Consider the following 26956-nt stretch of genomic DNA (forward strand, 5'->3'; position numbering starts at 1 on the left):
GGAACGGTGACAGGTCCCCAAGGGGAGGGGACAGGGTGGGGACAGGTCCCTGCAGGGGACAGGACAGGCTGGTGGCATCTCCCTGAGGGAGACCAGGTCCCTGCAGGGAGGGGACAGGGAGGGGTGGCACGAGAAGGGCCAGGGACGGGCTGGGGACAGCCCAGGAGTGGCTCCTGGGGACAGGGCTGGGGACATCCTGGGGACAGGGCTGGGGACATCCCTGAGCCCCTCGGGGACAGGGCTGGGGGCATCCCAGGAGTGGCTCCTGGTGACAGGGCTGGGGACATCCCTGAGTCCCTCGGGGACAGGGCTGGGGACATCCCAGGGACAGGCTGGGGACACCCCAGGAGTGGCTCCTGGTGACAGGGCTGGGGACATCCTGGGGACAGGGCTGGGGACACCCTGGCACCTGCTTGGGGACAGGGCTGGGGACATCCCAGGGACTAACCTGGGGACATCCTGGGGCTCTCAGGGACACCCTGGGGCTCCCAGTGACAGGGCTGGGGACACCCCAGAAGCCCCTCGGTGACAGGGCTGGGGACATCTCAGGAGCTGCTTGGTGACAGGGCTGGGGACACCCTGGGGCTCTCAGGGACACCCCAGGGCTCCTGGTGACAGGGCTGGGGACACCCTGGGAGCTCCAGGCTGGGGACATCTTGGGCCTCTTGGTGACAGGGCTGGGGACATCCTGGGGACCAGCCTGGGGACACCCCGGGGCTCTCGGTGACAGGGCCGGGGACACCCCAGGAGCTGCTTGGTGACAGGGCTGGGGACATCCCGGGGCTCTCGGTGACAGGGCCGGGGACATCCCAGGAGCTGCTTGGTGACAGGGCCGGGGACATCCCGGGGCTCTCGGTGACAGGGCCGGGGACATCCCAGGAGCTGCTTGGTGACAGGGCCGGGGACATCCCGGGGCTCTCGGTGACAGGGCCGGGGACATCCCAGGAGCTGCTTGGTGACAGGGCCGGGGACATCCCGGGGCTCCCGGTGACATCCCGGGGCTCTCGGTGACAGAGCTGGGGACACCCCGGGGACCGGCCTGGGGACCCCCGGGGTTCGCGGGGCTCGGCCTGGCCGCACCGGGCCCCCCCCGCCTCCCCGGGGCCGGGAGCCCCGACCCGAACGGACCCGAACCGGGCTGCCCGACCCGAACCGGGCCCCCCCCGGCCCGCAGGCCCCGAGCAGCCCCGGGCGGCGCCGAGCGGAGCCCCCGGCGGCCCCGGGCCCGTCCCGGGCGCGCATCCCGGGGGTCCCGCGGGGACAAAGCGGGGCCGGGGCCGGGACAAAGGAGGGCGGCGGCTCCTCGGCCGCGGCCTCCCGCAGCCCCGGGGGGCTCTCCCGCCGCGTCCCCCCGAGCCGCGGCCCGGCCGAACCGGGGCCGGTGCGGGGCGGAACCGTGAGGGGACACGGGGGCGGGTGGGGGGGGGGGGGGGCGCGGGTGGGCCCGGGCGCGGCGGGGCGGGGCCGGCGGGGCGGAAAGGGGCGCTCACCCGGCTCGGGCGCGGCCGGGGGCTCGGGGTCGCCGTCCCCGCCGCGGTCGCGGTCGCGGGGGCCGCGGCGCCGCCGCCGCTTTGGTGACTTTGGGCGGCGGGGAGGCGGCGGCCGAGGCCGAGGTGGAGGCCGCCATCTTGGGCACGGCGCACGCGGGGCGCCCGCCAGGCCGGCGGGACGAGCGCCGAGAGCGGCGCGGCCCGAGCGGCCAGGGGAGAGCGGCCGAGCGCCGAGCGGGGAGCTGGGGGGGGGGGGGGTTTGGGGGGAAATTGGGGAATTTTGGGAATTCTGGGCGGAATTGGGGGGAAAAAGTGGGGATTTGGGGGATTTGGGGAGGAAATTGGGGGGAAAGGGGGAATTTTGGGGGATTTTGGGGGAATTTGGGGGGAAATTGGGGGATTTTGGGATGAAATTGGGGGAAAAGGGGAATTTGGGGGATTTTGGGGGAAATTGGGGGGAAATTTGGGGGATTTTTGGGGGCATTGGGGGGAAAAGGGGAATTTTGGGGGATTTTGGGGGAATTTGGGGGGAAATTGGGGGATTTGGGGATGAAATTGGGGGGAAATTCTGGAATTTCGGGGAGAAAAGGGGGGATTGGGGGGAATTTAGGGCATTTTTGGGGGAAATTTGGGATTTTTTGGGGGGAAATTGGGGGGTTTTGGGGGGGAAAGGGGTAACGTGGGTGTGGGAATTGGAAATATCCCGGATTTTGTCAATTTGGGGATTCAAATATCCCGGATTTTGTGGGTTTGGAAGTAAAATGTCCTGGATTTCCAATGGCAAATCCCCAAAATCCCAAACCATGGATCCAGGCGGGCTCCTCCTTCAGCCCCCAAATCCTAAATTCATCCCAAAAGCACCAAATTTATCCCAAAAAATCCCCCAAAAACAAAGCCCTGAGGACACCAAGCTCCTCCTTCAGCCCCAAACCCCAAATTTATCCCAAAACCCCCCAAAAACCCCAAAAATCCCCCCAAAACCAGCACCCCAAATCTCCATCCTGCCCCGATCCCACTGAATTTGGACCCTTTTCCAATAAAAATCCCCAAAATCCGACGCCAAAAAACTGATCCCAAAACCCAAACCCCAAATGGATCCCAAAATCACCAAACCCACCAAATTTATCCCAAAAAATCCCCCAAATCCGAGGCCCTGGATGAGATCCCTGAGGACACCAAGATCCTCCTCCAGCCCCAAATCCCAAATTTATCCTAAACCCCAAAACCACCAAATTTATCCCGAAAAATCCCCAAAATCCGAGGTCAAAATCTCATCCCAAAACCCAAACCCCAAATGGATCCCAAACCCAACAATTTTATCCAAAAAATCCCCCAAATCCGAGGTCCTGGATGAGATCCCTGAGGACACCAAGCTCCTCCTCCAGCCCCAAACCCCAAAATGATCCCAAAAGCCCCAAACCCGCCCCGACTCCCCAAGTTTTTGGGGTGTTTGGGGTCGCTCACCGTCCCTGTAGGGCGGCAGAACTTCATCCCCCCAGGGCGGCGGGAACGGCGCCGGTTTGGGCAGCTCCCGGTGGAGCTCGCGGTGGAGATCCGGTTGGAGGTCCCGGTGGAGCTCTGGTTGGAGGTCCCGGTGGAGCTCCGGGTGGAGCTCCCGGTGGAGGTCGGGGTGGAGGTCGCGGTGGAGCTCCGGGTGGAGCTCCCGGTGGAGCTCGGGGTGGAGGTCCCGGTGGAGCTCCGTGTGGAGGTCGCGGTGGAGCTCCGCGTGGAGGTCGCGGTGCGGGTCGCGGCCCGGCGAGGGCCCCATGGCGCGCAGCAGCGCCGGGTGCTCGGGGGCGGCGGCCAGCAGCTCCTTGAGGATGTGGATGGGCGACACGGTCAGCTCCCAGTTGGTGATGCCGAAGTCGCGCAGGTGGGCGCGGGCGTGGCTCGACAGCCCCGCCCGCGTGTCGAAGCCCGCGCCGCAGAACTCGCAGCGCATCAGGCTGAACGTGCTCGGGTCGAAGTTGGCCACTGGGAAGAGGAGGAGTGGTCAGGAGTGGGATCAGGGCCACCAGAAACCACCAGGAACCCAAAAAACCCAGCTGGAACCTAAAAAACCCCACCCAGAAACACCAAAAAGCCACCAAGCTCCAGCCCATCAGGCTGAACGTGCCCGGGTCGAAGTTGGCCACTGGAAAGAGGAGGAGTGGTCACGGGTGGGATCGGGGCCACCAGAAACCACCAGGAACCCAAAAACCAGCAGGATCCCAAAAAACCCCACCCAAAAGCACCAAAAAACCCACCCAGAAACACCAAAAAACCCAAAAAATACCAAAAAACCCAAAAAATAGCCCCAAAATTCACCCCATCAGGCTGAACGTGCCCGGGTCGAAGTTGGCCACTGGGAAGAGGAAGAGTGGTTACGGGTGGGATCGGGGCCACCAGAAACCACCAGGAACCCAAAAATCGTAAAAAAAACCACCAGGAACCCAAGAACCCCCCCAAAAAAACCACCAGGAACACCAAAAAACCCCACCCAGAAACACCAAAAAGCCACCAAGCTCCAGCCCATCAGGCTGAACACGCCCAGGTCGAAGTTGGACACTGGAAAGAGGAGGAGTGGTCACAGGTGGCATCGGGGCCACCAGAAACCACCAGGAACCCAAAAAAACCAAAAAACCCCAGCTGGAACCTAAAAAACCCCACCCAGAAACACCAAAAAGCCACCAAGCTCCACCCCATCAGGCTGAACGTGCCCGGGTCGAAGTTGGCCACTGGAAAGAGGAGGAGTGGTCAGGAGTGGAATCTGGGCCACCAGAAACCACCAGGAACCCAAAAACCAGCAGGATCCCAAAAAACCCCACCCAAAAGCACCAAAAAACCCACCCAGAAACACCAAAAAACCCAAAAAATACCAAAAAACCCAAAAAATAGCCCCAAAATTCACCCCATCAGGCTGAACGTGCCCGGGTCGAAGTTGGCCACTGGAAAGAGGAAGAGTGGTCACGAGTGGGACCAGGGCCACCAGAAACCACCAGGAACCCAAGAATCCTAAAAAAACCCACCAGGAACCCAAAAACCAGCAGGATCACAAAAAATCCCGCCCAGAAACACCAAAACACATCAAGATCCACCCCATGAGGCTGAAGGTGCCGGGGTTGAAGATGGCCACTGCAAGGGAGGAGTGGTCAGTGGTGGCACCAAGACCTGTGGTCAGATGTCCAGGTGGGTTTGAGCCACCAGGGCCACCAAGAGCTCCGGGCTTGTGGCCCCCCAAACCCCCAGAGGCCGCGCGGGAGCGGGAGACGTCCCGGTGGCAGCTGGGAGAAGCAGGAATTTGGTACAAACTACCTTTTTTCTTCTTCTTCTGGAAGGAGAACTTCTGCTCGATGGCCTTGACCTCCTCGGCCGAGATGAAGTGCCGCACGTTGTAGCTGACGCCGACGCGGTTCAGGTGGCCGCGCACGTGGTTGGCCAGGCCGATGCCGTTGTGGAAGCGGTCGGGGCAGTAGGGACATTTCCTCTCCTCGTTCTTCAGCATGGTGGCCTCCGAGTCCAGGAGCTCCTCCAGCTCCAGGGGCCCCTCCAGGGGCGCGTCCAGCAGCAGAACGTCCAGGGGAAGGGGCTCCTCCAGCAGGAACTCCCGCGGCGGGAGCAGCTTCCTCTTGAGGGGCTTCCCCCGCGGCCTCTTGGCGGCCCTGGGGTGGGCGGCCATCTCCTCCAGCACCACCACGGGCACCGTCATCCTCAGCTGGTGCCGCTGCTCCTCCGAGGCCACCGCCGGGTCCGCGGCCCTCAGGGCGGCCCTGAAGGTCCTCTTGAGCTCCAGCGCGGCCGGAGGGACGGCGACGGCGGCCCTGCCGTGGCCCGGCTCCGGCTCCTCGTCGCCGGCCGGCGCCCACCCGTGCCGCAGCTCCTCCAGCCCCGCGGGGTGGCCGCGGAGGGCGTCGCCGTCCCCCTCCGGCGGCCGGGCGGCCGCTCTCTTCCTCAGCTGCTGCAGGGCCGAGTGCGAGTAGCCTTTGGAGGAGGAGAAGCCGGCAAACGCCAAGCTTTGGTGCGAGTACGGCGCCGCCTTCCTGGCGTGGTGGAACCCCGACAGCTCCTTCTTGGTGGCCCCGTCGCTCTTGTCCAGCCGGGGGTGGCCCAAGCCGAAGGCGGCCGGGGCGGGCTCGTAGAGGGACGACCCTTCCCGGCACGGGGGCGGGAAGAGCCGCTCCGAAAAGCCCTTCTCGGTTTTGCCGAAAACCTCGGCGTCGGCGAAGCGGGCGGGCCGGACGGGGCTGTAGGAGTCGCGGCTGGTGCCGGGCTGGTTGGGATCGTCCTCGAAGCCCTCGGGCTGCCAGGAGAACTGGGAGTGGGCGTATCGCAGGTGCTCCTTGAGGATGTGCTCGTTGGGCGCCGGGAAGCCGCAGAGGACGCAGGCGCTCGGCGCTTGGCCGGCCGGCGCCGCCGCCGGCAGCTCGTCGGCTTGGAAGGGTTTGTAGAGGCCGTGCCCGGCGCCGTCGCGGAGCTCTCCGAAGAGGCCGGAGCTCCTGGAGGCGTGCTCCTTCCTCTCCTTGACGTGCATCTTGGCGTGCTGCACGAAGATCTTGGAGGAGTTGGTGCCGAAAACGCACTTGGGGCACTGCAGCCGCGCCTCGCGCCCCTCGTCCGGGAACTCGTTCAGCTTCTGGATCTCCTCGATGATCTTCTCGCGGGACTCCTGGTGGAGCCTCTTGTGCCGCTCCAGCGCCGCCGGCTCGGCGAAGGCCCAGCCGCACTCGCCGCAGCAGAAGCGGCAGCGGCCGGCGGGCGCGTCGGCGCCGCGCTCGGCGCCGCGGTTGTGCTGCAGCATGTGCTCCAGCAGGTGCTCCTTGCGGCGGAAGTAGATGCTGCACTCGATGCAGGTGAACACGCTGGGGTTGTCCTCCTGCTCCAGCTCCTCGTCCTTGGGGGGCTCCTCCAGCAGCACCCCGCACACGTACGGCCGCACCTCCACCGCCACGGCGCCGCACGGCGCCGGCTCCGGCAGCAGCCGCTCCACCGAGTCCTCGGCGTTCACCGTCCACGACTGCTTGCCCACCGCGTCCAGCTTGGGCAGCGTCCACTCGGCCGCGGCGCCCGGCTCGGCCGGGTCCGGCTCGGCCGCCGGCGCTTTCCGCCGGCAGCTCTCCGAGGCTTTGGCTTTGGCTCTGCGCAACGCCGGCGCCGCTTCCCGGCCGGCCGCGGCGCGGAACGCCGAGCCGGCCGCCGCGTCCGGCGCCGGGCGCGGGTCCTGGAAGGACGGGCTGGGGCTCCTGGAGATCCACTCCAGCCGCTGGACGCCCCTGCGGCCCGGCTCGGCGCCGAGCCCTTCCGGGTGCTTTGGTTCGGTTTGGGGACGGTTCTCCTCGGCGGCGGCCGGCCGCGGCTCGGGGGACGGCGGCGCCGCGGCGACGCCGGTGCCGCCCGCGCGCGGCGGCTCCGGGGAGCCCCCGGGGCCGGGCCGCCGCTCTAAAGTGCTTTGGTCCGTCCCTTCGGCCGGCCGCGCGCCCCAGGACACGGCCACGGCCAGCGGCCGGAACAGCGCCCGCGGGAACGCCAGCGGCTCCTCGGGCACCGGCCTGCAAGGGAAATTCGGGGTGAAAAACGGCGATTTGGGGAACACCGAGCTTTGCCGGGAGAGGAAGGAGCCTGGCAAGGGTTCAAGGATTTTGTGGCGATTCCCCCAAATCAAAAATTTGGGATGGACACAAAGCCCACCCCACCATGGCTGGAAGAGCCTTTGGAACTATGGATGTTCCTCCTTTGTGGGGCTGGAAGGGAATTTTGGGGTGAAAAACGGGGTTTTGGGGAACACCGAGGTTTGCTGGGAGTGGGCTTCAAGGATTTGTGGGGGATTCCCAAAAATTGGGGAGGGGAACAAATCCATCCCTTCCCACCCTGCCGTGGCTGGAAGAGCCTTGGGAACCCCGGGTGTTCCTCATTTGTGGGGCTGGAAGGGAATTTTGGGGTGAAAAGTGGGATTTTGGGAAAACACAACCACGATATCCCCAGGGGAACTGGGATGGATCCAGAGGGAACTGGGATGGATCCAGAGGGAACTGGGATGGATCCAGGGGGGACTGGGATGGCTCCAAAGGGAACTGGCACGGATCCAGAGGGAACTGGGATGGATCCAGAGGGAACTGGGATGGATCCAGAGGGAACTGGGATGGATCCAGGGGGGACTGGGATGGCTCCAAAGGGAACTGGCACGGATCCAGAGGGGACTGGGATGGATCCAGAGGGAACTGGGATCATTCCAGGGGGAACTGGGATGGATCCAGGGTGAACTGGGATGGATCCAGGGTGACCTGGGATGGCCTGAGGGGAACTGGGATGGCTCCAGGGGGGATTGGGATGGCTCCAAAGGGAACTGGGATCACTCCAGGGTGACCTGGAATGGCCTGAGAGGAACTGGGATGGCTCCAGAGTGACCTGGGATGGCCTGGGGGACACCAGGATCATTCCAGGATGAACTGGGATGGCCTGAGGGGAACTGGGATGGCCTGGGGGGGACTGGGATCACTCCAGGGTGAACTGGGATGGCTCCAGTTTGAACTGGGATGGCCTGGGGGATACTGGGATCACTCCAGGGTGAACTGGGATGGCTCCAGTTTGAACTGGGATGGCTCCTGGGTGCCCTGGGATGGCCCGGGAGCCCCTGGCCGGTCCCGTCTGCTCCGTCCCTCGGAACTCACCCGAGCTGTGTCCGGTGAGCCGCGGCCGGGACGGCTCCGGAGAGGGCGGGGTCGGGCTCATCTGGAAAACACGGAGAAGAGCGGGGTCAGCACAGCCGGGACGGCGTTCCCGGGAAAAGCCCAAATCCCCCAAACCGAGCGATGGCCCCCAAAGTTCCAACCCAGTGGCCGGGAGAGCGATTGGGTGGTCACCGGTGAGCTGGCCTCCAACTCTACTCAACCCAACTCAACTCAACCCAACCCAACTCAACTCAACCCAACCCAACCCAACCCAACTCAACCAAACCCAACCCAACTCAACTCAACCCAACCCAACTCAACCCAATCAACTCAACCATACCAAACTCAACCAAACCAAACTCAACCAAACCCAACTCAACCAAACCAAACTCAACCCAACCCAACTGAACCAAATCAACTCAACCCAACCCAACTCAACCCAACCCGACTCAATGAAACCCAACCCAACTCAACCTGACTCAATCAAATCCAACCCAACCCAACTCAACCCAACCAAACCCAATGAAACCCAACCCAACTCAACCCAACCCAACTCAACTCAACCCGACTCAATCAAATCCAACCCAACCCAACTCAGTCAAACCCAACCCAACTCAACCCAACCCAACTCTACAAAACACAACAAAACCCAACTCAACGAAAACAAACCCAAACCAACTCAACAAACTCAACCCAACTCGACCCAACTCAATCCAACTCAACTCAACAAAAACAAACCCAAACCCAACTCAATAAAACTCATCACAACCAAACCCAACCCAACTCAATCCAACTCAACAAAAACAAACCCAAAACAACTCAACCAAACCAAACTCAGTAAAACTCATCCCAACCAAACTCAACCCAACTCAACCCAATCCAACTCAACAAAAACAAACCCAACCTAATTCAACCAAACCCAAGCCAATTCAACCAAACCCAACTCAATCCAACTCAACAAAAACAAACCCAACCTAATTCAACCAAACCCAACTCAATCCAACTCAATAAAATCATCCCAACCAAACCCAACTCAAATCAAATCAAAGCCAAGGCAACTCAACCAAACTCAATTCAAACCAGTCCAAGCCAACCTAACTAAACCCAACTCAACTCAACCCAACCCAACCCAACCACAGGGTTCCTGCCATGGACGGCGCGGATTCGGGCTCGTTACCAGCACCATGAGGAATTCCATGATGGAAATTTTCAGCCACTGAATAATTAAGGTTGGAAAAGGAGAACCCCGGAATGGTTACGGTTGTAAGACACCTCCAAGATCAAGCCCAACCCTCACGCGGTCACCCAAGACCATGAGACGCCCAAAAATTGGGAGTTTCCGGTCCCCGGCACCGTCGGAGCCGTTTGACGCCCCAGAATCCCTCTGGAAGCAGGAGAAGTGGGAATTCCATTCCCCACAGCCCAGCCCGGCCCCAAATCCATCCAACGGCCCCAAATTTGACTCTTGCAGCTCCAAGGAGCGCCCAGGGCGGGTCCAACCCAACCGCTGGGCGGGCAAAGGCGCCCGGGGCCGGTAATGCCGATGTTCCCGGGGAAGGAGCGCAACGGAAAGAGAAAAACACGGAAATTCCGCAAAAAAGGGGAAAATGGAAGCTCCTGCCTCTCCAATCCACCCGAAATTAATTCCCACGGAAAGCTGGGATGGACACAGACCCACTGGATTGTCCTGGAATGTCCCCATGGGAGACACAGAGCCATGGAGAGCCGGTGACATCACGGAATGATCCCAAACCAGTTCTGGAATGTCGCCATTGGAGAGGATCCATGGGAGAGGTGGTGACACCATGGAATGATCCCAAACCAGCTCTGGAATGTCCCCATGGGAGACACGGAGCTATGGGAGAGGTGGTGACACCATGGAATGATCCCAATTGGAGCACTGGGATGAGGTGGAGCCATGGAAGATCTGGTGACACCATGGAATGATCCCAAATAAACCCTGGAATGTCCCCATTGGAGAGGATCCATGGGAGACCTGGCGACATCACGGAACAGATCCCAAACCAGCTCTGGAATGTCCCCATTGGAGAGGATCCATGGGAGAGGTGGTGGCATTACGGAATAGATCCCAAACGAGTTCTGGAATGTCCCTGTTGGAGAGGATCCATGGGAGATCTGGTGACATCACGGAACAGATCCTGAACGAGCTCTGGAATGTTCCTGGGATGAGCCCTGCCGGCCAAAGCCTCCCGAGCTCAGATTTTGGAGGAAATCCACGGAAAAAGGGAGGAGGTTCCTCATCCCACCGCTCACCAGGGACTGGAAAAATCCCTCTGAGGGCCGAATCCAGCCCGGATGGGATCCAGGCCGCAGCTCCCGTCGGCGTTCCCGGGATAACACGGCCCTTCCAGGACTTTCCAGGTGCCCCAAATTCCCCAAAAACCCCCCAAAAGCTCCCATGGATTCGTCCCTCCGAAGTTGTCCCGGTTCCTCTTCCCAGGAACAGCTGCTCCGCTGCTTTTCCAAGAAAAGAGGCCCAACCTGGGGCCGGCTCCAGGAGAGGCCGGGCCGGCTGCCGGAGGAGCGGCCGCGCCCGACGGAGCTGGAAAACGTTCCCGGGGAAATCTGGGATGTCCCCAAAGGGGTTTGGAGGCCCCTGGGGACCGACCCGAGCCAGGTGGAGGAGGAGAAACATCTCAGGAGGGAGAAATCCGGAGGCGAGGGGGAGATCCGTGGCTCTGGGGGGTTCCACGGAGGGGGAAGGATGTCCCAACCCCGCACCAGATCCCAGAAAAGCTCTGGGAAAAAGTTTGGAGAAGTTCCGGATGGGGGGGAGGGAAGAGGAGGGGGATGGGGGCCCGAAAACTCCAGGGGATCCCGGGAATCGGGAGGGATGGGAATCTCGTCAGCGCGGGGGTCGCATGGCAGCCGCGAGTCAGCGACGGCGAAGGGAAAAACGAACGTCAAAAATCCCTGGAAAGCTGAAAAATCGGGGAAAAAATCAAAGCCGGCCGCGGTTTGGCACCTGCAGCTCCCGGGGAAAAGGCAGCGCAGGCAGAAAAGCTGGAAAAGCTCCCGGAAAAGCTCCTGGAGAAACTCCAGCAGTGCCAACGGGGCGGGAAATCCCCAAAACGAGGAATTTTGTCCCGAGAACGAGGGGGAGGATCTCCAGCGGGAAGGTTTGCCTCGGCGCCGGCCCCGGCAGCCGCGCTCGCGGCGCCGCCGGAGCTCTGCCAGGGCTGGGGGAGCCCCGGGGGGACGGGGGAGCCCCGGAGCCGCACGGGGACTCCAGGGAGAGCTCTTCCCACGGGAAAGGGGAGAAACTGGGGGGAGAGAGCCAGGGTCAGCACTGAGGGGATCCTGGGATCCGGGAGGGGATCCAGGGATCCGGGAAACTCCAGGACATGACCCCAAACTCCAGGAGGGGATCCAGGGATCTGGGAAAATCCAGGACATGACCCCAAACTCCAGGAAGGGATCCTGGGATCCAGGAGGGGATCCCGGGATCCGGGAAACTCCAGGACATGACCTCAAACTCCAGGAGGGGATCCTGGGATCCAGGAGGGGATCCTGGGATCCGGGAAACTCCAGGACATGACCTCAAACTCCAGGAGGGGATCCAGGACGTGATCCCAAACTCCAGGACACGTTCCTAAATGCCAGCACACGATCCCAAACTCCAGCACATGATTGCAAACCCCAGAACATGATCCCATACTCCAGGACACAATCCTGAGCTCCGGGACATAATCCTGGATTTCGGGACGCAATCCCAAACTCCAGCACACGATCCCAAACTCCAGGACATGACCCTGAGCTCCAGGACACGATCCCGAGCTCCAGGACACGATCCCAAACTCCAGCACATGATCCTGAGCTCCAGGAAACTCCCAAACTCCAGGACACGATCCCAAGCTCCAGCACATGACCCCAAACTCCAGGACACGACCCCAAACTCCAGGACACGACCCCAAACCCCAGGACACGATCCCAAACTCCAGGACATGATCCCAAACCCCAGGACACGATCCCAAACTCCAGGACATGATCCCAAGCTCCAGCACACGATCCCAAGCTCCAGCACACGATCCCAAACTCCAGGACACGATCCCATGATTTTGCAGCCCAAAACCGGGGATTTTTCAGCCCAAAACCTGTGATTTTACAGCCCAAAAATTGGGATTTTACACCTCAAACCCGGAGACTTTATACCCCAAAACCCAGGATTTTATGGCCCAAAAATGGGGATTTTATGGCCCAAAATTGGGGATTTTGTGGCCCAAAATTGGGGATTTTAGGGCCCAAAATTGGGGATTTTAGGGCCCAAAATTGGGGATTTTATGGCCCAAAATTGGGGATTTTATGGCCCAAAATTGGGGATTTTGTGGCCCAAAATTGGGGATTTTATGGCCCAAAACTGGGTATTTTAGGGCCCAGCGGGAGCTAAACCCGGTCCTTGTCCTACTTCGGGAAATCCCAAACCTCTGGCGGCGTTTCCCTCCCGGGTTTATTTTTAAACCGTGGCCCCGTTCCGGGTCGGGTTGGGGATTTGGGATCGGGGATTTGGGATTTGGGCTGTTATTTATAGCCCCACAAGACGGGCACGGCAGCTGCTCCCAGCCCGCCGCCGAAATTTTGGGAGAAGGGAGCCGAAAAACGGCTCCGGACGCCGCCGAGCCCGAAGGCGTGGGGGCACCTTGAGGAGCAGGGGGTGGGCACGGGGTCAACGCACTCCTGCTGACCCCAAAGGCGGATTTTGGGGCTCCCCACGGCCCCAAAAGTCTTTGGGAAGAATTAATCACCCCAAAAGTCTTTGGGAAGAGTTCCTGACCCCAAAAGTCTTTGGGAAGAGTTCCTGACCCCAAAAGTCTTTGGGAAGAGTTCCTGATCCCAAAAAGATTTGGGAAGAGTTCCTGACCCCAAACAGATTTGGGAAGAGTTCCTGACCCCAAATAGATTTGGGAAGAGTTCCTGACCCCAAATAGATTTGCGAAGAGTTCCTGACCCCAAACAGATTTGGGAAGAGTTCCTGACCCCAAATAGATTTGCGAAGAGTTCCTGACCCCAAACAGATTTGCGAAGAGCTGCCGATCCCAAAAGTCTCTGGGAAAAACTCCAGATCCCAAAAGTCTTTGGGAACAGTTCTTGACCCCAAAAGTCTTTGTCAAGAGTTACAGACCCCAAAAAGATTTGGGAAGAGCTCCTGACCCCAAAACTCTCAGGCTCCAAGATCTCTGGGGCAGGAGCGAGGGATTTTCCCGTCCCAGTTTGGGGCTGTTCCATCCCAGTTTGGGGCTGTTCCCGTCCCAGTTTGAGGCTGTTCCCGTGCCAGTTTGGGGCTGTTCCCATCCCAGTTTGGGGCTGTTCCCATCCCAGTTTGGGGCTGTTCCGTCCCAGTTTGGGGCTGTTCCCATCCCAGTTTGGGGCTGTTCCCATCCCAGTTTGGGGCTGTTCCGTCCCAGTTTGGGGCTGTTCCCATCCCAGTTTGGGGCTGTTCCGTCCCAGTTTGGGGCTGTTCCCATCCCAATTTGGGGCTGTTCCCATCCCAGTTTGGGGCTGTTCCCATCCCAGTTTGGGGCTGTTCCCGTCCCAGTTTGGGGCTGTTCCGTCCCAGTTTGGGGCCGTTCCCATCCCAGTTTGGGGCTGTTCCGTCCCAGTTTGGGGCTGTTCCATCCCAGTTTGGGGCTGTTCCCATCCCAGTTTGGGGCTGTTCCGTCCCAGTTTGGGGCTGTTCCGTCCCAATTTGGGGCTGTTCCGTCCCAATTTGGGGCTGTTCCGTCCCAGTTTGGGGCTGTTCCGTCCCAGTTTGGGGCTGTTCCCATCCCAGTTTGGGGCTGTTCCCGTCCCAGTTTGGGGCTGTTCCGTCCCAGTTTGGGGCTGTTCCCGTCCCAGTTTGGGGCTGTTCCATCCCAGTTTGGGGCTGTTCCATCCCAGTTTGGGGCTGTTCCATCCCAGTTTGGGGTTGTTCCCATCCCAGTTTGGGGCTGTTCCAGCCCAGTTTGGGGCTGCTCCTGTCCCAGTTTGGGGCTGTTCCCGTCCCAGTTTGGGGCTGTTCCCGTCCCAGTTTGGGGCTGTTCCCGTCCCAGTTTGGGGCTGTTCCATCCCAGTTTGGGGCTGTTCCCGTCCCAGTTTGGGGCTGTTCCATCCCAGTTTGGGGCTGTTCCCGTCCCAGTTTGGGGCTGTTCCCGTCCCAGTTTGGGGCTGTTCCATCCCAGTTTGGGGCTGTTCCCGTCCCAGTTTGGGGCTGTTCCCGTCCCAGTTTGGGGCTGTTCCATCCCAGTTTGGGGCTGTTCCCATCCCAGTTTGGGGTTGTTCCCATCCCAGTTTGGGGCTGTTCCCGTCCCAGTTTGGGGCTGTTCCATCCCAGTTTGGGGCTGTTCCCATCCCAGTTTGGGGCTGTTCCCGTCCCAGTTTGGGGCTGTTCCCATCCCAGTTTGGGGCTGTTCCATCCCAGTTTGGGGCTGTTCCCATCCCAGTTTGGGGCTGTTCCCATCCCAGTTTGGGGCTGTTCCCGTCCCAGTTTGGGGCTGTTCCATCCCAGTTTGGGGCTGTTCCCGTCCCAGTTTGGGGCTGTTCCCGTCCCAGTTTGGGGCTGTTCCGTCCCAGTTTGGGGCTGTTCCCGTCCCAGTTTGGGGCTGTTCCCATCCCAGTTTGGGGCTGTTCCATCCCAGTTTGGGGCCGTTCCCGTCCCAGTTTGGGGCTGTTCCCGTCCCAGTTTGGGGCTGTTCCATCCCAGTTTGGGGCTGTTCCATCCCAGTTTGGGGCTGTTCCATGCCCAGCTGATCCCATAATTTCCTTTCCTGGCACGGCCCCGCTGGCACTGATCCTCATTAACGAGAGAATTCCCGGGAACGCGGCCAGAGCTGGAAACCGGCCCCGACCCCGAGGAAATGTTTTGGGGTTGTCCCGGGGATTTTGGGATGCGTTTGGGGTCGTTGGGTGTTGCTCTCGGGGTTTTTCCTGGATCGGGTTCAAAGCACCATAAAAAACCCCAAAAGTTGGCAGAGATCCCTCGGGATGGGATCCAGGAGGGTTTGGAGGCACCTGGAGGGCTCTGCCGATCCCAAAATCCCAAAATCCCAAAATCCAGCCAAAGTTTGAGTTCCAGGAATGGAGAACCCCGTGGGAGGAGTTACAGCACAAGAATGAGACCACTTCACCCCAAATAAACCCCAAAAAACCCCCAAAGCTCGCTGGGAGGGTTCCCAGCTAAATCAGGGCCTTGGAGGCACCTGGGGCGCTCTGCTCATCCCAAAGCCAGACCAAAGTCTGGCACCGGAGAAACCCTGACCCCAAACACGGCTCCAAAAACCCCAAAAACGGCTCCAGACACCCCAAACATGGCTCCAGCCACCCCAAAAACAGCTCCAGCCACCCCAAACACGGCTCCGGCCACCCCAAACACGGCTCTGGCCACCCCAAAAACAGCTCCAAAAACCCCAAACATGGCTCCGACCACCCCCGACCCCAGACACGGCTCCAAAAACCCCAAAAACGGCTCCAGCCACCCCAAACATGGCTCCAGCCACCCCAAAAACAGCTCCAGCCACCCCAAACACGGCTCCGGCCACCCCAAACACGGCTCTGGCCACCCCAAAAACAGCTCCAAAAACCCCAAACATGGCTCCGACCACCCCCGACCCCAGACACGGCTCCAAACACCCCAAAACCGGCTCCAGCCATCCCCGACCCCAAACACAGCTCTGGCCACCCCAAAAACAGCTCCAGCCACCCCAAACACAGCTCCGACCATCCCCAACCCCAGACACGGCTCCAAACACCCCAAAAACAGCTCCAGCCACCCCAAACACAGCTCCGGCCACCCCAAACACGGCTCCAAACACCCCAAACACGGCTCCGGCCACCCCAAAAACAGCTCCAGGCACCCCAAACACGGCTCCAAACACCCCAAAAGCAGCTCCAGCCACCCCAAAAACAGCTCCAGACACCCCAAAAGCAGCTCCAGGCACCCCAAACACGGCTCCAAACACCCCAAAAGCAGCTCCAGCCATTCCTGACCCCAAACACGGCTCCAAACACCCCAAACCCAGCTCAAACACCCCAAACCCAGCTCCAGGCACCCCAAACACCCCAAAAACAGCTCCAGCCACCCCAAACACGGCTCCGGCCACCCCAAAACCAGCTCCGGCCACCCCAAAAACAGCTCCGAACACCCCAAACCCAGCTCCAAACACCCCAAAAACAGCTCCAAACACCCCCAAAACAGCTCCAAACACCCCAAAAACAGCTCCAAACACGCCCAAAACAGCTCCAAACACCCCAAAAACAGCTCCAGGCACCCCAAACCCAGCTCCAAACACCCCAAACCCCACCCCCACCCCCAGCCCGACCCCAAGCTCGGCCCCAAAGGTCGCTGACCACAGAACCCCCCAGAGTCACTGATAAGGGGAGATAAGGGGCAGATAAGGGGGGTGAGGGGCAGATAAGGGGGGTGAGGGGGAGATAAGGGGGTGAGGACGCCCGGGGTGACCAGATAAGGGCGACAGGGACAGGGACACACCCGGGGACCCCGGTGACAAAGGGACCCCACAGGGCAGCGCCACCCCCGCCTCATTTCCTCGGGATCGGCCCCACAATGGGGAGAGGATGGAGCAAAGGAGACCCCAGAGAGAAACCCCGGGAGAAAACTCCCAGGAAGGACACGAGGCCACCCCAAAACCCCAAAATTCCCTCAAACCTCCCCTCAAACCACCCCAGACACCCAAAACTCCCCCAAAACTCCTCCAGAACCCCAAAACTCCCCTCAAACCTCCCCCAAGCCACCCCAGACACCCAAAACTTCCACAAATCTCCTCCAGAACCCCCAAAACTCCCCTCAAACCTCCCCCAAGCCACCCCAGACACCCAAAACTCCCCCAAAACTCCCCCAAAAACATCACCAAGAGAACAACAGCATCACCAAGAGAGACACCACCAGGAGAAACAACACCATCACCAAGAGAGACACCACCAGGAGAAACAACACCATCGCCAAGAGAGACATCACCAGCAATGCCATCACCATCACCAGGAGAATCAACATCCTCACCAGGAGAGACATCACCAGGAGAAACAACACCATCATCAGCAACACCATCCCCACCACCAAGAGAGACATCACCAGGAGGAACAACACCATCGCCAAGAGAGACACCACCAGAACCATCACCATCACCATCACCAAGAGAGACATCACCAGGAGGAACAACACCATCGCCAAGAGAGACACCACCAGCAACACCATCACCATCACCAGGAGAGACATCACCAGGGGAACCAAAACCATCACCAGGGGAACCAACACCATCACCAGGAGAGACATCACCAGGAGAACCAACACCATCACCAGGAGAGACACCACCAGAACCATCACCATCACCAGGAGAGACACCACCAGGGGAACCAAAACCATCACCAGGAGAACCAACACCATCACCAAGAGAGACATCACCAGGGGAACTATCACCATCACCAGGAGAAACAACACCACCACAAAGAGAGCGAAAACCATCAACAAGAGAACCAACACCATCACCAGGGGAACCAACATCAATGCCAAGACACCAACACCGTCACCAAGAGCCAACACCAACACCAAGAGTCAAGGCGATCACGAAGAGTCAACACAAGAGACCCAACACCATCTCTGAGGGACCCAACATCACCACCAAAACCGCCAACACCGTCACCAAGAGAGATCCAACAGCAAGAGAGCCACCACCATCACCAAGAGAACCAAAACCATCAACAAGAGAGAACCAACACCAAGAGAGCCACCAGCATCTCCAGGAGAGTCAACAGCAGAACCGACACCGAGAGAGAACCAACGCCATCACCAGGTGAGTCAACATGAGGAGAACCAACACCAAGAGAACCAACACCAGGAGAACCAACACCAAGAGAACCAACACCATCACCAAGAGAGAACCAACACCAAGAGAACCAACACCAGCACCAAGAGAGAACCAACACCAAGAGAACCAACACCAGCACCAGGAGAACCAACACCAGGAGAACCAACACCAGGAGAACCAACACCAAGAGAACCAACACCAGCACCAGGAGAACCAACACCAGGAGAACCAACACCAGCACCAAGAGAGAACCAACACCAAGAGAACCAACACCATCACCAAGAGAGAACCAACACCAAGAGAACCAACACCACCACCAGGAGAACCAACACCACCACCAGGAGAACCAACACCACCACCAGGTGAGTCAACATGAGGAGAACCAACACCAAGAGAACCAACACCAGCACCAGGAGAACCAACACCAGGAGAACCAACACCACCACCAGGAGAACCAACACCACCACCAGGTGAGTCAACATGAGGAGAACCAACACCAAGAGAACCAACACCAGCACCAGGAGAACCACCACCAGGAGAACCAACACCACCACCAGGAGAACCAACACCAAGAGAACCAACACCACCACCATGACAACCAACACCAGCACCAGGAGAACCAACACCACCACCAACACAACCAACACCATCACCAACACGACCACCGCCATCCCCAAGAGAACCAACCCCCAGCACAAACCACGCCGGGGGTAACGGCGACACGACGCAGCGAACCGGCCGCGAGAACCGCGCGGCGCCGCGAGCCGCGGCACTCACCGGCCTCGTCGTGCGCTTCCAGCGCCTCGTCGGGCTCGTGCCGGGCCAGCGAGGAGAAGAAGTCGGGCTCCTCCCCGGGCTCGGGCGCCTCGCCCTCGCGGCCGGCGGCCGCCGGCTCCTCCTCGGCGCCGCCGTAGAAGGCGTCCTCCTCCAGCTCGGTGCCGGGCGGCGCCGCGCTGCCGGCGGCGCTTTTGGCGTCCCGGAGGAAGCGGGGCTCCTCGGCGGGGAAGGGCTCCGGGCCGGGCTCCGGGGACATCGGCGGGGCTCCGTCGGCGAGGCGCTCCGGGAAGGGCGGGACGCTCTCCTCCATGCCGCGCCGGGGCCGCGGCGCCGCGCGGAGCAGGACGCGGCGACGGCACTGCGGGGACTGCCGGCAAAACCTGCGGGGAGAACGGGCAGAAATGAGCAAAACCAGGGGGTTTGGGTCACTAAAACTCACCAAATGCCACCAAATGTCACCTGTCCTCCTCACTGAAGGAAAAGGGGCAGAAAATGAGCAAAAACAGCGGGTTTGGGTCACCAAAAGTGACCAAAAGTCACCAAATGTCACCTGTCCTCCCCACTAAAGGGGCAGAAAATGAGCAAGAACAGTGGGTTTGGGGCACCAAAAGTCACCAAATGCCACCAAATGTCACCTGTCCTCCCCACTGAAGGAAAATGGGCAGAAAATGAGCAAAGGGGGAGGGTTTGGGGTCACCAAATGTCACCTGTCCTGCCCACTGAGGGAAAAGGGGCAGAAAATGACCAAAAATGGCAGGTTTGGGGTCACCAAAAGTCACCAAATGTCACCCGTCCTCGCCACTGAAGGAAAATGGGCAGAAAATGAGCAAGAACAGCAGGTTTGGGGCACCAAAAGTGACCAAATGTCACCAAATGCCACCTGTCCTCTCCACTGAGGGAAAAGGGACAGAAAATGAGTAAAAACAGCGGGTTTGGGGGCACCAAAAGTGACCAAATGTCACCAAATGTCATCTGTCCTCCCCCCGAGGGAAAATGGGCAGAAAATGACCAAAAATGGCAGGTTTGGGGTCACCAAAACTCACCAAAAGTCACAAATGTCACCAAATGTCACCTGTCCTCCTCACTGAGGGAAAGGGGAAGAAAATGAGCAAAAATGGTGGGTTCGGGTCACCAAAAGTCACCAAAAGTCACCAAATGTCACCTGTCCTCCCTCCTGAGGGAAAATGGGCAAAAATGAGCAAAGGGGGAGGGTTTGGGGTCACCAAATGTCACCTGTCCTCCCCCTGGCCACTCCACTGAGGGAAAATGGGCAGAAAATGAGTAAAAACGGAGGGTTTGGGGCACCAAAAGTCACCAAAAGTCACCAAAAGTCACCAAATGTCACCCGTCCTCCCCCGTCATTCCCACATCCCCCATCCCTGGCTTTTCCCAAGCCCTCGATCCCCGCACGGAGAACCCCAAAGGAGCATTTGGGGAGCTGCTGCCCCGGGCACGGCCGGATTCTCCTCCCGGAAAACTCTGGAGCCTCCAGGGAGGGAAAGCTGGCTCACAGCGGGGGGATTGGCCCGGAATTATTCACCCCAAAATCAGCTTTCAACCACCTGAAAATGGGAATTGAAAGGATCCGAGTGAAAGAAAGGAGAATCCCAAAAGCTCCTTTTCCTGCCCTAGAAAATGGGAATTGATCCCGGAGTTATAAAGATCCCAAAATCTCCTTTCTCTGCCCCAAAAGGTGAGAATTAAAACAATTCCAGAGAAATAAAGAGCCCAAAATATGAGAATTAAAATAATTCCAATGAAATAAAGAGCCCAAAAGGTGAGAATTAAAATAATTCCAGTGAACTAAAGATCCCAAAATGTGAGAATTAAAACAATTCCAGTGAACTAAAGATCCCAAAATGTGAGAATTAAAACAATTCCAGTGAAATAAAGATCCCGAAATCACCTTTCCCTGCCCCAAAAGGCAAGAATTAAAACAATTCCAGAGAAATAAATATCTCAAATTACCTTTTCCCCACCTGAAAAGTGGGAATGAACCCAATTCCAGAGAAATAAAGATCCCAAAATCACCTTTCCCCACCTGAAAAGTGGAATTAAACCAATTCCGGAGAAATAAAGATCCCAAAAGGTGAGAATTAAAACAATTCCAGTGAAATAAAGAGCCCAAAATCACATTTTCCTGCCCCAAAAGGCAGAATTAAAACAATCCCAGAGAAATAACGATCTCAAAAGGTGAAAAGTAAAGGAATTCTGGAGAAAAAAAAAATCCCAAAGTCATCTTTCCCTGCCCCAGAAGCTGAGAATTAAAACAATCCCAGAGAAAAAGAGATCCCAAAATCCCCTTTTGCCCAACGGAAAAGTGGGATTAAAACAAATCCGGAGCAATAAAGATCCCAAAATCCCTTTTGCCCGCCGGAAAAGTGGGAATTAACCCAATTCCGGAGAAATAAAGATTCTCCAAAGGTGAGAATTAAAACAATTCCAGAGAAATAAAGATCCCAAAATCCCCTTTTCTCCACCTGAAAATTGGGAATTAAAGCAATTCCGGAGCAATAAAGATCCCAAAATCCCCTTTTCCCCACCTGAAAAATGGAATCAGAGCAATTCCGGAGCAATAAAGATCCCAAAATCCCCTTTTCCCCACGTGAAAAGTGGGAATGAGCCCAATTCCGGAGCAATAAAGATCCCAAAATCCCCTTTTCCCCACGTGAAAAGTGGGAATGAGCCCAATTCCGGAGCAATAAAGATCCCAAAATCCCCTTTTCCCCACGTGAAAAGTGGGAATGAGCCCAATTCCGGAGCAATAAAGATCCCAAAATCCCCTTTTCCCCACGTGAAAAGTGGGAATGAGCCCAATTCCTGAGCGACACGGGCGGGTCCCGGGCAGGGCGGGGCAGATCCGAGCGGGGCGGGGAAATCGGGCACCAGAGGAGCAGAGAGGCGCCAAAAGCCGGGAATTCCTAAAGCCGGGAATCGCTAAAAACCGGGAACTGTTAAAAAACGGGAATTGCTAAAGCCGGGAACTGTTAAAAACCGGGAATTCCTAAAGCCGGGAATCGCTAAAAACCGGGAACTGCTAAAACCGGGAACTGCTAAAAACCGGGAATTGCTAAAGTCGGGAACTGCTAAAAACCGGGAATCGCTAAAGCCGGGAACTGTTAAAAACCGGGAATTGTTAAAGCCTGAAACTGCTAAAAACCGGGAATTGCTAAAGCTGGGAACTGTTAAAAACCGGGAATTACTAAAGCCAGGAATCACTAAAAAGTGGGAATTGCTAAAAACTGGGAATTGCTAAAGCTGGGAATCGCTAAAAACCGGGAACTGTTAAAAACCGGGAATGGCTAAAAACCGGGAACCGTTAAAAACCGGGAACTGTTAAAGCCGGGAATCGTTAAAAACCGGGAACCGCTAAAAACCGGGAATGGCTAAAGCCGGGAACTGTTAAAAACCGGGAATCGTTAAAGCCGGGAATCGCTAAAAACCGGGAATCGCTAAAACCGGGAATCGCTAAAAGCCGGGAATCGTTAAAAACCGGGAATTGTTAAAGTCGGGAACTGCTAAAAACCGGGAATCGCTAAAACCGGGATCTGTTAAAAGCCGGGAATCGCTAAAGCCGGGAACTGCTAAAAACCGGGAATCGCTAAAAACCGGGAATCGTTAAAAACCGGGAATTGTTAAAGTCGGGAACTGCTAAAAACCGGGAATGGCTAAAAACCGGGAATGGCCAAAAGCCGGGAATCGCAGCTCCGGGAGGACGGGGGCTCGGGAGGCAGCGAGAAGCAGCTGAATTTACCCGCGAGCGAGGGAAGAGCCTAAAAACACCTGCAAGGGGCGGAATGCAAACGAGCAGGGAGTTATTCCAGCTGCAGGAGGATCGCTCCCGAGGAAACCCCCAACCCCGAGAAAATCCCAAACCTGGAGCAGATCCCAAACCCCAAACACGGAGAAAAATCCCAAACCTGGAGCAGATCCCAAACCCCAAACACGGAGAAAATCCCAAACCTGGAGCAGATCCCAAATCCCAAACACGGAGAAAATCCCAAACACAGAAAAAATCCCAAATCCCAAACACAGAGGAAATCCCAAATCCCAAACACAGAAAAAAACCCAAACACAGAAAAAATCCCAAATCTGGAGCAAATCCCAAACATGGAGAAAATCCCAAATACCAAACATGGAGAAAATCCCAAACACAGAAAAAATCCCAAATCTGGAGCAAATCCCAAACCCCAAACACGGAGAAAATCCCAAACACGGAGAAAATCCCAAATCCCAAACATGGAGAAAATCCCAAACACAGAAAAAATCCCAAACACAGAGAAAATCCCAAATCCCAAACATGGAGAAAATCCCAAACACAGAAAAAATCCCAAATCCCAAACACAGAGAAAATCCTAAATCTGGAGCAGATCCCAAATCCCAAACACAGAAAAAATCCCAAATCCCAAACACAGAGAAAATCCCGAACACAGAAAAAATCCCAAATCTGGAGCAAAATCCCAAATCCCAAACATGGAGCAAATCCCAAATTCAGAGCAAATCCCAAAACCAAAGCAAATCCGAAATCTGGAGTGAATCCCAAACCCTGAGGAAATCCCAAATCCAGAGCAATTCCCAAACCTGGAGCAAAACCCCAAATCCCAAACACGGAGAAAGTCTCAAACGCAGAAAAAAATCCCAAATCCAGAGCAAATCCTAAATCCCAAACGAAGAGAAAATCCCAAATTCCCAGCAAATGCCAAATACAGAGCAAAATCCCAAATCCCAAATCCGGAGCAAATCCCAAACCCAGAGCAAATCCCAAACCCGGAGCAAATCCCAAATCTGGAATAAATCCTAAACCCAGAGCAAATCCCAAACCCAGAACAAATCCCGAGATCCCTGGTGGGAAAACGGCCCCGAACTCGGGGTTTTCTTTAAAATCCCGGGAATTTTGGGATGGGAATCCCGGGAATTGGGGAGACAAAATCTCTGGAATGATCCCAAAATTCCGTTCATCCAACTCCCTTTGGGAGTGATCCCAAATCCCCCTGGATCCCAACTCCCTCTGGATCCCAAATCCCCCTGGATCCCAACTCCCTCTGGATCTCAAATCCCCCTGGATCTCAAATCTCCCTGGATCCCAACTCCCTCTGGATCCCAAATCCCCCTGGATCCCAAATATCTCTGGGTCCCAAATCCCCCTGCCCCGATCCCTGTCCCCGACCCCTGCCCCGATCCCTGTCCCCGATCCCTGCCCCGATCCCTGCCCCGATCCCTGCCCCCCATCCCTGCCCCGACCCCTGCCCCGACCCCTGCCCCGATCCCTGCCCCGACCCCTGTCCCCGATCCCTGCCCCGATCCCTGTCCCCGACCCCTGTCCCCGATCCCTGTCCCCCGACCCCTGCCCCGATCCCTGCCCCGACCCCTGCCCCGATCCCTGCCCCGATCCCTGTCCCCGACCCCTGTCCCCGATCCCTGCCCCGATCCATGCCCCCGATCCCTGCCCCGATCCCTGTCCCCGATCCCTGCCCCGATCCCTGTCCCCCATCCCTGCCCCGACCCCTGCCCCAATCCCTGTCCCCCATCCCTGCCCCGATCCCTGTCCCCCGATCCCTGCCCCGATCCATGCCCCCGATCCCTGCCCCGACCCCTGCCCCGACCCCTGCCCCGATCCCTGCCCCGATCCATGCCCCCGATCCCTGCCCCCGATCCCTGTCCCCGACCCCTGCCCCGATCCCTGTCCCCCATCCCTGCCCCGACCCCTGCCCCGATCCCTGCCCCGACCCCTGCCCCGATCCCTGTCCCCGATCCCTGTCCCCGACCCCTGCCCCGATCCCTGTCCCCCATCCCTGCCCCGACCCCTGCCCCGATCCCTGCCCCGACCCCTGCCCCGATCCCTGTCCCCGATCCCTGCCCCGATCCCTGCCCCGACCCCTGCCCCGATCCCTGTCCCCGACCCCTGCCCCGATCCCTGCCCCGATCCCTGCCCCGATCCCTGTCCCCGACCCCTGCCCCGATCCCTGCCCCGATCCATGCCCCGATCCCTGCCCCGACCCCTGCCCCGACCCCTGCCCCGATCCCTGCCCCATCCCTGTCCCCGATCCCTGCCCCGATCCCTGCCCCGATCCCTGCCCCGACCCCTGCCCCGACCCCTGCCCCAAGAAAAGGCGGAGCGGGATTCGGGGCGATTTAAATGCAAAAGCGGTCAAGTGGGGACGGGCAATTCCCGCCTCTTCCCGAGGAAAACCAGGGAAAAAAAAGCCGGGAAAAAGGGGGTCAAAGCTCCGGGAATGCCGGCTCCGGGTGACCCCAGAAATTTGGGATTTGTGGGGATTTTATTGCTTTTTTCCCTGCGGGAATTGCGGGCGGGGAACGGCATCCAGCACGCTGCCAAAGCCGCCGTTCGTCCCGATTTTCCAGCGATTTTCCAGCGATTTTCCCCTTTTTACCAGCTCGTTCCCGGTCTGGAATGCTCCCACACCCAAAACCCGCGTGCTTCTCCTCATTTTTCCCAGAAAAAAACCAATTCCAACCTGGATTTTCCCCTTCGGCTCGTGGATCTATGGAAGTTTTTCCCCTCAAATTCCCTTTTTTTCCGGGATGAACCCAGGGGAACGGCTCCAAATTCCCGCTGGATTTTTTTTTTTTAATCCTTCTTTTCCCTCCCGAAGCAGGAGGAAAAGGCAGGAATTGGAATTTTCTCCTCCTCCTCCAGGTCATCCCACACATTCCGGGACGCGTCCGTGTGTTTTTCCCAGAGGGTGACACCGAACTCTCCTCCTCCTCCTCCTCCTCCAGGTCACGGCTGCATTCCCAAGGTCCTGGAGGATCCTTGGAATTTTTTTCCTTCTTATTTTTAATTTTCTTGGCGTTTTTTCCTCCTTTTCCCCCCAATTTTCCCTTCTCTTTCCAAAACGAGAAGATGGAAGCCCCAAAAGCGACCCCAAATAATTTTGGGAAGCTCCTGAGTTGTCAACGAGCTCGTTTAGCCCAAAATTGGCTTTTTTGCCCCAAATAAATCCCCTCGGGAGCTCCCCTGGGCTGCTCCAGCCGCCCCAAACTCCTGCCCCGAGCGCATTTTGGGATCCAGGATTTGGGATCCTCAGGGAATTCGGGTGTGGGGTTGGGATGAGCCCAAAGCTGCTCCAGGATGATCCCAAAGCTGCTCCAAAATGAGCCCAAAGCTGCTCCAGGACGATCCCAAAACTGCTCCAAAATGATCCCAAAGCTGCTCCAAAATTATCCCAAAACTGCTACAGGATGATCCCAAAGATGATCCAAGGGGTCCTGGATGATCCCAAAGATGATCCAAGACATCCTGGATGATCCCAAAGGTCCTGGATGATCCCAAAGCTGCTCCAGGATGATCCCAAAGCTGCTCCAAGGGGTCCTGGATGATCCCAAAGCTGCTCCAAGACATCTTGGATGATGCCAAAGGTCCTGGATGATGCCAAAGCTCCTCCAGGATGATCCCAAAGCTGCTCCAGGATGATCCCAATGCTGATCCAAGGGGTCCAGGGCGATCCCAGAAATTATCCACGAGGTTCTGGATGATCCCAAAGGTGATCCAAGGGGTCCTGGATGATCCCAAAGCTGCTCCAAGACATCTTGGATGATCCCAAAGGTCCTGGATGATGCCAAAGCTCCTCCAGGATGATCCCAAAGCTGATCCAAGGGGTTCAAGGCAATCCCACAAATTATCCAAGACATCTGGATGATCCCAAAGGTCCTGGATGATCCCAAAGATGATCCAAGGGGTCCTGGATGATCCCAAAGATGATCCAAGACATCTTGGATGATCCCAAAGGTCCTGGATGATGCCAAAGCTCCTCCAGGATGAACCCAAAGCTGCTCCAGGATGATCCCAAAGCTGATCCAAGGGGTTCAGGGAGATCCCACAAATTATCCACGAGGTTCTGGATGATCCCAAAGGTGATCCAAGGGGTCCTGGATGATCCCAAAGCTGCTCCAAGACATCTTGGATGATCCCAAAGGTCCTGGATGATGCCAAAGCTCCTCCAGGATGATCCCAAAGCTGATCCAAGGGGTTCAAGGCAATCCCACAAATTATCCAAGACATCTGGATGATCCCAAAGGTCCTGGATGATCCCAAAGATGATCCAAGGGGTCCTGGATGATCCCAAAGCTCCTCCAGCATGATCCCAAAGATGATCCAAGGGGTCCAGGGTGATCCCAGGAATTATCCAAGACATCTGGATGATCCCAAAGGTGATCCAAGGGGTCCTGGATGATCCCAAAGCTGCTCCAGGACAATCCCACAGCTGCT

At 57.9% G+C, this 26956-nt stretch overlaps 1 protein-coding gene across 1 annotated transcript in view; it reads right to left on the reverse strand.

The window, feature by feature from the left end:
• Window positions 1-25876, reverse strand: part of LOC119696644 (protein Wiz-like) — a 44085-nt gene extending 18209 nt beyond the window's left edge. Inside the window, exons 1-5 of the mRNA XM_038126448.1 lie at window positions 25203-25876; window positions 18727-19106; window positions 8135-8195; window positions 4782-7015; window positions 2955-3464 (exon numbers count right to left, since the gene is read on the reverse strand). Of these exons, the coding sequence (XP_037982376.1) occupies window positions 2955-3464; window positions 4782-7015; window positions 8135-8195; window positions 18727-19036 (3115 nt within the window). The 5' untranslated portion in view covers window positions 19037-19106; window positions 25203-25876. The remainder of the gene's footprint in view (window positions 1-2954; window positions 3465-4781; window positions 7016-8134; window positions 8196-18726; window positions 19107-25202) is intronic.
• Between the last annotated feature and the right edge of the window lie 1080 nt (window positions 25877-26956).

The sequence above is a fragment of the Motacilla alba genome, unplaced genomic scaffold (assembly GCF_015832195.1).
Source record: "Motacilla alba alba isolate MOTALB_02 unplaced genomic scaffold, Motacilla_alba_V1.0_pri HiC_scaffold_34, whole genome shotgun sequence".
Taxonomy (NCBI): domain Eukaryota; kingdom Metazoa; phylum Chordata; class Aves; order Passeriformes; family Motacillidae; genus Motacilla; species Motacilla alba.